Consider the following 13,722-nt stretch of genomic DNA (forward strand, 5'->3'; position numbering starts at 1 on the left):
ATTTGTAATGTCATACGTGTCCAGACCAACTGAGTCTAAGCATTGAAATAATAATGTATGTGGTACTCTATCAAAGGCTTTTTCGAAATCTATAAAACATACGTAAATATTTTTCCTAAACTCAATGCTCTTTTGTAAGAGTATTCGCATGCAAAAAGAGCTTCTCGAGTACCCATACCGTTTCGGAAACCAAACTGCTCATCACCAGTTATCCCCTCACATAGTTTATATATGCGACAATGCAATATTTTCATAAAAATTTTGAGCGTGTGACTCATTAAACTGATAAGTCGATAGTCGCTACACTGTCTGGCATTCTTTTTCTTGGGAATAGTTATAAATATCGATTCTAACCAGTTGTCTTGTAATTTGCCGCTGCTGTATATCTTATTAAAGAAGGATGTGATAATCGCAACACTCTCATTATCTAATAGTTTTAACAATTCTGTAGGTATTTCGTCAGCACCAGAAGCCTTCCTTCGTTTCGCTTGGTCGATAGCCTTCTGAACTTCTGAGATTAGAATCGGTGGGCCTGTATCTCGGTTAGATGTTATTTCTTGGTAGATTCTTTGGTCATCGTTAAATAATTCTATTATGTAATTTTCCCATTCGGTACAGCGCTCTTTTTTATCATTTAAAATTCTACCACCAGAGTCTTGTAATATATTTTGCCCATAAGTTCTGCTTTTGCCTGTTAATTCTTTTAGTTTTTTATGCAAATGGAAGCTGTCGTGTTGTTGCTCCAGTTTCTCAATTTCTAAACAGGAAAAATAACCTATACACAAACAAATTCAAGACAAGAGTAAAATAGGGTGATCCACTCTCAGTTCATAACAAATCTTGGGACAAAGAAGTTCGAGGAAGGACTAAGTAAGCAGTTGAACTAGATGGCTTATAACCCACTCCATCGTGCTAGTATTATGCAGTTGGATGAAAAAAAAAGGGAATAGGGACACTAATAAACCAAAACCTGAATTAATCTATTTTAAGTTAAGTTCATCCGTCATCCGACGGAAAAAAACGTTATAATAGTCATAAGCTGAATATTCAAAAGATAAGTGGACCAAATTGTAGAAGATTTGGCATAACTATACGTAGATCTAACACTAAAGTTGGAGCCAGCATTTTTTTTATATATGACCTCTATAGTCGAGAGCATATTTTGGAGGAGTTTAATGAACGAGCAACGATAGATACTACAACTTCGGGAGAGCCCATCCATAGTTGATTAACGCCGATTAACAGCCATACAGTATTTCAGTAGAACAAAGGGTTTGTTCTGACCTAAAGGGTTTCGTGACAGCGGAATTGGCTGCCTCCTTTTATCTACATTTTTCTATATTCCATATCTTGTAAGTGTAATTTTTAGTTCAATATTTGTTATTTCTTCGACTGTGTACCATTATCGACACCAACCTGCAGTGATAATAAGTTACGAAGTTGCAAAGCTATAATTTTACATAAATTTGTGACGTTGGAAACGATGTGACCTCTTCTAAACATTCGGTGTGACTCTAACATAACTCTGATGTTACTTCGCTAATATCTCCTTCTGTAGAACTAAGTATGTCTTAAACACTTCAAGCAAATTAGGAAAGAAAATACGGTATTTTTATACTTTTCTTCCCCTTTTATCTATGGCTGCTTTCATGCTGACTAACCTATAAATGTTCTATTTACAATTTGTTTAATATAAATACTATAATGTATAATCGCAAGCTGCTGAGGATTCACCTAAAGCCAAAAAAGTATTCTACACCTCTCATCACGTATTCTTAGTTTTTTTAAGAAAATATATTAAAAATATGCTAAATACAAATCTAAAGGGGTTGAAACTCACCATGTGAAGTCCGAATAATACTTTACTCATTGCAACGATCCTATCGACGGTTTCATCTACTTGGTTCTTTCCGTTATTGTCGACCGGACTGATAGATACGCTCTTCTTACTTCCCAATTGGCTGTATAAGAAGTGTTGCCAGGACATCTCGTCTGCGGGGTCGATTTTGTCTGGTAAAGTCAACTGGTTCTTGGCGAAGTCGATTATTTCGTATTCCGGCATTTTCTAAAATAAAAAATATAATAGAAGTTATTTGTTGCCTTTTAAAAAGTACCCAAACTAATAAAAAAAAACAAAAAACGAAATATTTAAGTAATGATGGAAAGAAGAATATGCCATCAATAGAGAATTGATATAAAAGCAGGATCCAACTCACTCATTATAAATATAGATATCGGTAGAACTGAGACATTTTTAATGAAAATATCTATATCAATATGAAAACATGACAGATACAAATCTGATACTGAAGAACATAATCTCTTTCGCTTCAAGCGTTATTTTTTAAACTTAAGTATAGATCGTTTACTATCCACCATAGTAATTATGTCAAAGAGTTACTTTATCATAATCTACTCATCAAATCCAGGAGTTTCTAGGTATGTAATGATTTAAAAAACGGTAACCGCCATCTATCGGTCATCTGGCGTACTGAAATTGAGGTCATGGACTTCTCTTATATTATAAGATAAAATGAAACTTTAAGTATTATACTTACTTTAAGAAAACGATCTTTGCAATGTTGAACAAGTTCTTGTTCACGGCCTGCAAAGAGATTCAGCCCCACAGGAAGAAGACGTTTCAGACAAGCTACCATCAGTGAAGCCTGGATCTCTTTATCTTTGTCTCTCTTCTTGTCACGGTGCTTTTTCTTTTTCTAAAACCATTAAGTCATTAATTAAAACACAAGACTTAAAAAATAACAAAAAAATTACACAAAAAAAATGTAAATTATAAAATGACAACTCTAAAAGTTGTTTTTTGAACATTTCGATTGGTATTGAGAGAGTTTTATAAATAGATTTAGGTAAATATTCAAAAAAAGTAAAAAATATGCGCATTAATATGTATAAATTTACCCAAAAATATGCATTTTTTTTAGAAAATATTCATACTGTCAATGGAAACATATTTAATAATGTTTATATTAATTAATGTTTATTTTAATAATTAGAAAACAATATAAATCAATTTTAAAACTTTGTAGGTAATTAATGTACTAATTAATTGTAATGAAAATAGTAAAAAAGTAAAATACTATTAAATAAGTGATGGATTCGACCGTTATTTGATGGAAATTCATTTTATATAACAATAAAACTTTTGTTTTTAAAACTTCAACAAAATTTTTTTTTTTATTCTTACAGGTTATACTCTTACAGCTCTTACCGAAACAGCTGTAGTGATAACAATTTAAAATAAATTTCGTGGAAGTTTTGAAAACAAAAGTTTTCAGTCTTTTATTGTTATATAAAATACTATTCCTTAGAATTATGGAAACAATAAATGAGCAAATGTTTTTAAAAATTTTCCAATAAAAACTTATAGCTTCTATCTGTGTATATATATTTGTAAATTGAGAAACTTCTTTCCACATCAACGGATGTAATGGGAGCATATTTTAAATTCACAAAAATATTTGGTTCTAAATCTATTTACCAGTATTTATTTAGTAATGCATTGGTTAGTGATCAATGTGATAGTGTCTGGGGGCTCGAGAGACTGAGACCTCGTAAGAGGTTTCTGAAGAAGACATCAAAGAGGATGTCGAAAGCTCGGTGCACTGATAATCGACGCGTTTCAAATATATATATATATACAATAAAAATGATTTACCTTTCCAACAGTTGGTTGACTGCCATCTGGAACAACGGTCCTTCTGGTCGCGGTAGGCATAATGAGCACCATGTTGTCGATTTCATTGGCTGAGATGAAGTTCTGTTCCTCCCTTAAGAAGTACTGAGATTTGGACCAAATGTTAAAGATTTCGGCGACGTGATTGTAAAGATCTTCTGCTTCGGCTACATTGTGCCGTAGCCAGTGGTTTCTTTGAAGATCGACGTACTTTATTAATAGAGGGTAAAACGAGTAAATGTCTCTTACTAAAAGAATCCAGTCTTCCTGAATTTGAGCTTCAATCTAAAAGTTACATGAATATTGTAGAATTATTTTTGAACTTTTTGGCCAAACATATTTGTACAGCTTTTATAATTTGGGTAAGCAATACAAAAATAATGACCTGCGACCTCATACCGTACAAAAATATTGGTACCAGGAGCAGGGAAAATATTTTATTTTCGGAAAACTTTTTCCCATTTTCTGCAATGTGACACAGTGCGGCATTCATACACAAAGTTTCAGATCGGTATGTAGATTAATTTTTTTGCAAAGCTGTATATTTCGACTGGAACTGAAACTTAATTTGAAACCCTATGCTTTGAGTACCGATAAGAATTATCCGTGTTACTGATAAAGAAAAGAATATTTAAGTACGAATTACACTCTTCTACTGGGTGTTTTATAAAATTTAGTAAAATAAACGAAAGTTGGACAAAATGTAACGTATCGTAATATTCGTATTGAAAAAAAAAATACTTTTAGAGCATGCTAAGTTACCTGAGATGTATCATCTGTTGAGCTCTTGATAAAACCTCTCAAGCTCTCTTCCTTGTGGAACATCGTTTCAGTCCTCTTCTTCACTCTCTCAGCAAGAGGAAGGAACGGATCCTTAAGCAACTCTTCGCTGCTGTTGATGATTATCTGTTGGGTATAGGCTGCGATTCTTGTCATCCACGGAGAATTCTCGTTGCCGATGTTCTTTTTAATGAGTTTCAAGACATTTTTGAGAAGCTGGTTCATGTGTTCGGCTGTCACCATTGACACGTGAGTTCTATAAACAATATATGATAAAATGGTGTCTTTCATTGATAGTATTAGCTTAGCAAAACTTTATAACAATTGAAATATGCTTACCCTCCAGTTGGACTGACATTATCAGGACCCTGACTCCACCAGAACGGTAGATATGAACATAACATCGGCATTATGACGTCGATGATATATGGACAGTCAGAATAGGTCTTTTCGCTGTCCACGAATTGATCTACTTCAGAAATTATAGTTTCCAGCGTTGGCATCGAGCTTTCCATACGTGCCATAATATCTAAAAGAGAAATATGTACAGTGTGCATCTAAAGTCACACTCTTTATCTATTTTCTTTACTATAAGGCTTCAATGTATAAATTTTCGGGTAATTTAACTAAAGAACTTGTTCACAGGTTAATGTTTGGGGGGAATACTTGTTAAATATGACAGACTATGCTATTTTGTAAGACAGTTTTAAATTGGATCATATGGGAAGTAATACATCATTTATGAAAATATTTGTAGGCCCAGAAAATATCTTAATGATAAATCATAAGGGTACTGTATATTTTTATATCATTTATGTCAATAGTATATTATGTCAGCTGAGCATGACTATATTACAGATATTTAAAGTTATTATTAACTCCATTAATATTAAGGCAATACCAATTCATCGTTACATATCTTACCTTGAGCTTCCAGGGAATGATCAGCAATTCTATTTAACAAAGAGAACTGATTGTGCTTGTTCAAGTGTGGTTCTAAGAAGGCTACGGGGAAAGTGGAACTGAAAGCTCCCAAACAGGAACCCAGTGAGGGTCGGTATTTTTCCATTTCCGTCTTCAAATATTTCCTCTCGTGAGATAACGTTGGATCTGTTCCAAGAGTATAGAGGGCCTGCAGAATTTTATACGATGCTACTTGAATTTCGTCAACTGAAATGAAAATTTAGATGTAAAAATCATACAAGTCTTTAAAAAACTTGGTACTTCTAGTTTCCTGTGTTTTAACTTACGTAGTAGGTCACTGCCGTACTCGCAATTTGCAAGATGATCGAAGAGTGACGTCAGCACTGGCAGAACTACGGCATTCACGTAGAACAATGATGTAGAAGTTTTAAGATGAGTTCCTCGTAGATGACTATATTTTCCCTGAAACAACAAAGTAATTTTAACATCTAAACTTGCAAATAAATCTACAATGTAATTAAAATTGGTGCAGTCAATAGGATAACTGCAGATATGAGTTTATACTAACACATGTAAAATCATAAAAACAAGTATTTGTTTTAGTCATAACATAAATATACTCACATCTTGCAAGTTAATGATGGTATGCCCCAAATCATCAGCAGTGTTATTGAAGAAAGTCAACATCGACGTCCTAATAAACTCAGGACAGTTCTTAACTAGCGATTTGGCATCGATACCTTTCACGAGAACCTGTAAACATCTCACTGTAATCCTGACATCGGCTCCAAAAGCTGCCAATTTTGATCTCAAAAGATTGGCCAGTTTGCAAAACAGAGCTGCAACCATTTCTTTTTCCTTCAAACTCGCCGCACCCACGTTATTGGTAGCTGTAGCGATGGTGATGAAATAATTCCTGTGGGTCGAAAAGTATTTTTCCATTAAGGGTAACACGACTTTCGAGAAGAACTTAATGTCACGTGATGATTTTTTGTGCGAGTTACGCCGACTGAATGTTTGTGACGGCTTCAGGAGTTTCATGTTGACGGTGGCTCGATCTAGGTACTGAATGAGCTTTTCTAGGAGACTGTAAGCGAACCTTGATTCTACAGCTGGACCTGCAGTAGATTGTTCCGTTTCTGATTGTCCTCCTCGGTTTGGCCTAAAAATAAGTAAAAATGATATTGTAAAGGAGACTTACATAGATTTTATAATTAGAATTTTGAGTGTAAGTTTAGCAGTAGCGACTGGAACATATAAATAGCCAAAAGATATGTTTCATACACCTTATCTTTAGATAGTCCCAGAAAAAGTCTAGCTTATTTAACTCTGGAAATCATGGAGGCCACCCTTTGTCTCACCCCCTTCCAATGCATCTTTAAGAAAAATTATCATTTAAATGGCCATTCATTAAAAAATTGTGATGTACTGAAGCACCATCATGTGATATCCACATTCTCTGACGTATGTTCAACGGTACTGCTTTCAATAATTCCGAAAATGTTCCTTTTCTCTGTTTACGGGATCCTCGAAACAGTAGAGTCTGATGTCATAATTTCCAAGAATTCCAGCCCAAATATTCAACGATCATCTTGTTCGACTGTATTTGAGAATGTAGTGTGAATTAGAAGTTAAGTAATAGTGAAAATTATGTGTGCACCATTCTTGTAAAAAGTAGCTTAATCTCCAAATGTGCATTATATGGATGTATCTTGTACTTTTTAAAATTCTTGCTACACTGTGACCACTAATTTTCAAGAGCGTTTGCAATTTCCCTAGTCGACCAATATGCGGATTCTCAGTGACACTAAGGATTACATTTAATTAATTTTCTTCATTTACAATAGTTTTTGTTCGATCAGATTTCTCGTAACCTACGTATCCACTCAGTTGAAACTGTTCTAGTAAACTTTGAAAAACTTCTCTTCTTGGTTGTCGTCTATAAGGGAATTGCTGATGATAAATTCTTGTTGCTAGTAGTACATTTTTGTTACACTCTTTGGCGATAAGGGTTGTTTGTGTACACCATCATTCAGGTACCGTCATTCAAGGAGAAACATTCATATTTTATACATACTCGAGTCATTAAAATAAAGAATTTGTTTGTGTAAAGTGTATCAGTTTTTTTTATTAATAATTAAAAAGTGTTTTACATACTTTTGGTCCTTCGAGCAGGATCAAAATTGTACTCGTTTTCAAGGATGTTTTATGTAAATTATTGAGTTTCGATTGTATTGTTAGAGGACATGTGAGCAGTTGGTTGTACTGTGACAAAGTAGAAATGTTATTGATGACAAGCAACGGTTCTTAGGAAATAATGCATACATAATATTTAGAAAAATAAATTTTGGTTTTACCTGTGCAATTTGAATCCTTGATATTGCAAATACTTCAAGAATTCTTGCGACCTTTCTCGATCTTTCTTTTTCTCCTTATCCGTCAGTAAATCGTACGGTACCAGTTGTGGGTGTATACCTCCACCACAAGTAGTCAATTCCTCCTTCTTCTTCCTGGCCCAAATATCATGCGAGTTTTCAGCCAATCTTTCCGCCATGTTCTGCATTTCTCTGGACAAAGTAAGATTCGTCATATCGACTGGATGGGGGTTGTAATTGAACGCTGAACTACCTTCCCCACCTTGTCTACCTCCAGAGTTTCTGTTGTTGGAGGGTAAGTCTACCTGTTGTTGCTCGACCGACCAACCGATGGCTAGAAGTGCTTTGAGGGATTCTCTGACTGGTTCTTTGTAGCGTTCCTTTTCCTACACAAAGAGGTTTATTGGAAAATTATTTTAGTATACAATATTGATAAAATTTAAAAAATTATAAATGAAATTTAAATATAGAAAAGCATTGGAGAAGTGAAGTTTTATGAGGATGACTTACATAATCATTTAGCATCGTATAAGGCTTCAATCTTGGATGCGTCTTGTTGCCCTCCCATCCAGAATAAGACTCTCCATACTGCCAACCATTTTCCAACTTTCTTGAAGCCCAAGCGTCATGGTAATGTTCAGAGAACTGTTGAACGATGTTGTTTAAATCATTATTTAATATAATAGACGACGTGTTAATCGGTTGAGGATTGTAAGGTCCATCAGTACCAGACTTATCTGATTTGCTATGGTACCATTCATCGTCGTAGTTCTTAGATAAGGAGTAGTCTGGTGGTAGAGCACAACCAATAGCAGTCAGGCAAGGCAAGGCTTTTCCGAAGAGTTCCGGATCATAATCCATCTTGCTAAGAGAATCAAAGATGTTAGAAAACAGCATCATGGTGAGCCTCTTCTCTTCGTCGCTAGAGGAACCATACATGCCTTGTCCTCCTCCTCCACTAGAACCGTAGTACTTGGCACACCTGTCGTAGTGTAACGTTAAGAGCCTTAAAGCTACAGTGGTGTATTCAGAAAGATTCGAAACGTCAACGGTTAACTTTCTTAATAGTTTGAGCAACATAGCCGGCTGTAGTTGACTGGTGAGAGCCACCAAAAAGTCAGACACTGCTTCTCTTTGACCCTTGGTAAGCATTCTATTCTTGGACAATCTATAGACAGTGTGCAGTGTTGCATCCAATAAAGAAGCATAGTTTTCCGCTTCGGTGTAAAATTTACTATGCTGTATTAACAAAGGCAGGATAGAGTTTCCTATATATCGGTTCATACTAAGAGCCATATCAGACTCGCTCCCATCATTCTGAAATAAAAAAATATTACAACAAACCTATTATATACAAAGCAGATTCTTTACCCTATCAAGCATTGTCGCACATCTCAAATCAGGCAAGAATGCTTCTTCAAGCAATCTGTAGAATAGTTCTTGGGTCTCTATACCATAGACTCTTTCCAAAAATAGCACTATGGACTGCTTGTGAGGAGGGGTTAAGCCTGACGGCATGTCGGATTTCGGTCTTTCTTCTCCGGCAGCAGGATTGTGGAGGGTAAATTTCAGACTTAAAACTCCTTGTAAATCTTCGAGGGGTACTAGCGATCTTAAAATAGCTCTAGCTCGGAGAGACTCATTTTTACCCTAAAATGTTCAAAATAAAATATTAGATAACATAAGAAAAATAATTTGCAATATTATTGAGTTTTCGAAAGCGATTTAACATATTTACATGTCACTTGAACTGCAGGTTTAAACAACATATTGAAATGAAAAAAGATGAAGGTCTATCAGTAAGGACAGCATGGTAAAGTATCGGTACAACACATGTTTCACCAGTATCATGTAGCTGTTATATCAGGAAGCAGTTGACCCAGAAAGGGCCTAAAATTTTGAAAAAGTTTCTGTATGATGACATTAGTTTACTATTTTTTCATTCAATGTAAGTAGCTATTCAATTATTTCTTTATTGATTATCACACAAGTTTATTAAGAGCTGTGTTGTACAATACCAGAAAAAGTAATGGTGTGATTGACATACCTGACATTGTTTCATATTCTTTATAATCTATATAACAATCAAAATGTCAAGCAAAAATAAAAATGAAATAAAATGAAACATTACCAAAAGAAACAAGATTTTAGGTTATGATTCATTAGTTCGACCTTAAATATGTGTGTATATGTTTTCTATTTAGAATTTTTTAGTTTGGTATGCACCAAGAACTATACTTACTAGGGCAATAACTGAAGCATCTGGTGCACAACGTCCAAGAAGATCAACGAGGGTACAATAGAAGTTTAGAATCGCTGCACCAGTATCAATATAGTCTTCATCGTCATCACTCTCCGGTAAAGGATGGGTAAATTGAGCCACGTTAACTACAGTTCCTAAAAAATACAATGTTAAGACACTTTCTCCTCGAAACCAAGTGATTTTTTAATATTGCGTTACCTAATAAACAAATATTTTTATTAATATACATAAATAACTAACTTACCTTCGGCTTCATCCATCATTTTCCTTCTATCAGCGATTCTTTCTGACATTTTATTCGCATCAACTATAGCTCTAAGCAAACCTTCGCCTTCTCCTCTTAGAGCAAGACCCAGACATTCGGGCCTTCGGATCAAAAGCCTTATTACAAGATTTGCATTTTCTTCCACACTTTCTCCGTTTACCCACACGCAGAATCTCAAGAAGTCCAAGTATCTTTCACCTTCCACAGGATCCCAACCTGAAAAGATAATTTTTTGCTAAGTATTTATTACTACAGAATGATAGTAAGTAGGAGCTCGGATTTAGGTCAAATTACATAATCCTGTCTCTTCCCTTATGGAATACATATTTTTATGTAGACAATATACTCCATTAATTCCTAATCTATATCGAAATTAGCTTGCTGTTTCTAAAATTTAAAATAATCTTACCTAAATCAGGATATCCCTTTTCAACTAGTTCCGAGTTGGACTGAAGACCACATCTAGACAAATAAACCGCAATTTTTTCCAAGTAGTGCTCACGAAGAGCTAAGGCTAGTTCTGTATTTTCCATCAAGGAAGAGTACGCCACATCTAGAGGAGTTGATCCCCTCAAACTTGGTCTGGCTAAGAGAATATTACTGTTCTCCAATAGGAAGTCAAAATGTTCGAACATGGCCTTTTGATTTTGTCGACCGGTTCTGCAGAAATAACACAAAAATCGACAGCAAGCTACAACCATTTCGTGAGACGTATCCTAAAAATAACAAAATTACCAGACTGATAAAAGCACTTACATGATAACTAATGTAGTATAATGCTTATCTTGAGGTTACTTACTTTTTCCTTGGTAGCAACTTCACCTTCCGTGTTTTGTTGTTGAGTACTGGCGTCTGATTGAGCCTGAGATCTTCTTCCGAGAGTATTAATCATAACAGCCATGACGTTCTCGTGAATGCGCAGCACACGAATAAGATCTGGATGTTGGAAGAAGGTGTGGTTGTTCACCAATTTCCACAAGCGTTCTCTCATCAGCTCTTCCTCCTCTTGAGACATTTGAACCGGAAGCAAGGCTCTGATCTTGCTTAAACCAATCCACATCTCGGCTACGTCAGATTTGGTTTTGGAGTTAATGATGTAGGTTTTTTCCAAGGCTCTTATCAGCTCTCCTACTGAGTCGTACTGTCTCACTAGCAAACTAAAAAGGTATTTGTGTCAACGAATCTCACTTTTTAGGTAAACATTAAACTAGATAATTGGAATAAATACACTGCATGCTTAGAAAAGTTGTCATGTCGATGAAAAAAAAAACCATTCCAATAGACTGTAGAAAAGAATATAAACCAAAGTGGTACGATGATGCAGAACTATTATACAACTAGTGCCACGAATAGTAAACTCGGAAATAGCAGATGAGTTGTTACCTTGTTTTGTAGAAAAATATAAAAAAAAGTGATCATAAACAACTGAAAATTTATACTTGTAATTGGTAGTATACTATTGTAGAAATAGACCACTGAAAAGTAAAAAGAGTATGCTTTTGACAACTCAAGAAAAGCCGCTCAACAGGTGGAAAGAACATCGAGAGATCAGGAGATATACCTGGAGATGTCGTCTCCGGTGTAACTAATAAACGTATGAAAAACGATTGCAACTTGGTGCAAGTTTCCATGTTTATTAATTTGTCCAACTATTGCGCAATATGGTGTAATATTGCGTAGTTGGCCGGTACGCTCTTATTGTGGCATTACCTTGAAGAGACAATGCCATTATGGTTTTATTAGGTGGTGGAAATAAAACACATTCTTTCTAAGAAGAAAAAAACTCAGCTTCAGAGTCTTAGAAAGAAACAGAGCCCTTCGAGCAAAGTGCTCTAGGGAGCTACCCTACACGGGTAAAACCATGAGTTAGACACTACTATCACAACTGAACTTGAGATCCGAAAATGTCCCATATTTAAAGATAAATTAACTTTTATATCAAACTTTTTCATTTCTCAACCAATTAAATTTAATTATAAGTTCCAGAAGGAAGGGCGATGAACATCAAAGTGCGTGATTGGTGGCACTTGATGACAGAGATTCCTTCTTAGTAAGGGATAAGGGTGATTTTAAAAATAATGAAGAATGGAAATGCTCCTGGTGCAGATAATATTCCTGTTTAACTGACAACTGAAAATACCACGGTGCAGTTAGTTCATCCCCTAATTCGACAGACTTGACAGGAAGAAAGGTTACCCGAGACAGAATAGAAATTGATGGTAGAACATTATGGATGCCCTAAGTTACTCCGGCTCAGGCAGTTGCCTGAATGATGAAAGTGCTTAGCACCGATATAAGTAACCGTGTAAATTGATAATAAAATAATATTACATTATTAAAAAATGTGTAGTATTTAATACCTCTTACCTAAACATTTCTTGAACCAATCTTGCTGTTTCAATCTGAGTCTCTTCAGCCCATCTAACAATAGTATCTATAAGAACCTTCCTGAAAATCTCCTCTGGTGTTTTCTTCTCGGGTTCTTCAACCTCGCTTTTGTTCTCTTCTTCCAATTCTTTAACAGCGTTTATCAAATTGTACAACTTTTTAATCGGTCCAGGTTTAACAGCTTCTTCGGGATTCTCTTCTTCTGCTGGAGTTAAAAGAGCTTGGAGGGAAACATGGATCATGAGTTTCTCGTGGAAGCCGTTCATTTTTTCGCATAGATCTTCCCCTAACGGGCAGTTTTCTTTGTCTTCTTCTTCTAAGTTTTTGAAGCCTAAAATATCGGAAAACCGTAACAATAAATTTGACGGTTTTTGTTATTTAAGCCTTTGGGGAAACACCGAAAACACTCGAACTATAACACATTGGTTTTAAGTTTTGTAAGACATTATTAAATATTTTTTAAATTGAGTTGATAATTTATTTTAAACCAATAACAATTGAAATTGATATTTCAATTTAAACCGAACATTTTTGCGGAAATTGCATGGAAAAATAAGTCAGATATTATTTTGCGTTTGTCAAATAAACATCTAAGTGATAAAAAGATTACGTCGGTAAAAGTTTGTTGACAGTTTTTCACATCATAACCAAGAACAGACAAATTCCGCCCTATGGTGATGTCTTCATTGTACTAGGACCCATTATACTAATAAGGTACTATTAAGAGACACTTTTAAGACTTTCAAAAAGCGATACGAGTCTTAGGATTGAGGGTAAACTAAAGTAAAAGTAACTATATGTTCACAGCAAGCACAAGAAGCCACAATAAAAACTCATTTCAAGCAGATCTTGCCAGTTTCACAGTACATTTCACATAATTAGGATACCTAATATTGGAAATAATGATACTCACATAATAACGATATACAATGGATCATAATAATCGAATAATGAGACCACATTGTTGAAACAAAGTAAGGCACTGAATGTATTTCTTTACTGAAAAGAAGAAAAAACGACTTGTGAAGCGAAT

The 13,722-nt window shown here is 35.0% G+C and overlaps 1 protein-coding gene across 1 annotated transcript in view; it reads right to left on the minus strand.

Moving 5' to 3' along the window:
• The window catches only part of RyR (Ryanodine receptor), a 142,879-nt gene that overhangs the window by 38,599 nt on the left and 90,558 nt on the right, over positions 1 to 13,722 (minus strand). Inside the window, 16 exon segments of the mRNA XM_072542890.1 lie at positions 1,841 to 2,065; positions 2,559 to 2,717; positions 3,677 to 3,979; positions 4,457 to 4,730; positions 4,814 to 5,003; positions 5,399 to 5,644; positions 5,725 to 5,860; positions 6,023 to 6,560; positions 7,756 to 8,159; positions 8,284 to 9,090; positions 9,145 to 9,423; positions 10,016 to 10,170; positions 10,281 to 10,517; positions 10,711 to 11,017; positions 11,101 to 11,458; positions 12,669 to 13,020. Of these exon segments, the coding sequence (XP_072398991.1) occupies positions 1,841 to 2,065; positions 2,559 to 2,717; positions 3,677 to 3,979; positions 4,457 to 4,730; positions 4,814 to 5,003; positions 5,399 to 5,644; positions 5,725 to 5,860; positions 6,023 to 6,560; positions 7,756 to 8,159; positions 8,284 to 9,090; positions 9,145 to 9,423; positions 10,016 to 10,170; positions 10,281 to 10,517; positions 10,711 to 11,017; positions 11,101 to 11,458; positions 12,669 to 13,020 (4,970 nt within the window).

The sequence above is a fragment of the Diabrotica undecimpunctata genome, chromosome 9 (genome assembly GCF_040954645.1).
Source record: "Diabrotica undecimpunctata isolate CICGRU chromosome 9, icDiaUnde3, whole genome shotgun sequence".
Lineage (NCBI taxonomy): Eukaryota > Metazoa > Arthropoda > Insecta > Coleoptera > Chrysomelidae > Diabrotica > Diabrotica undecimpunctata.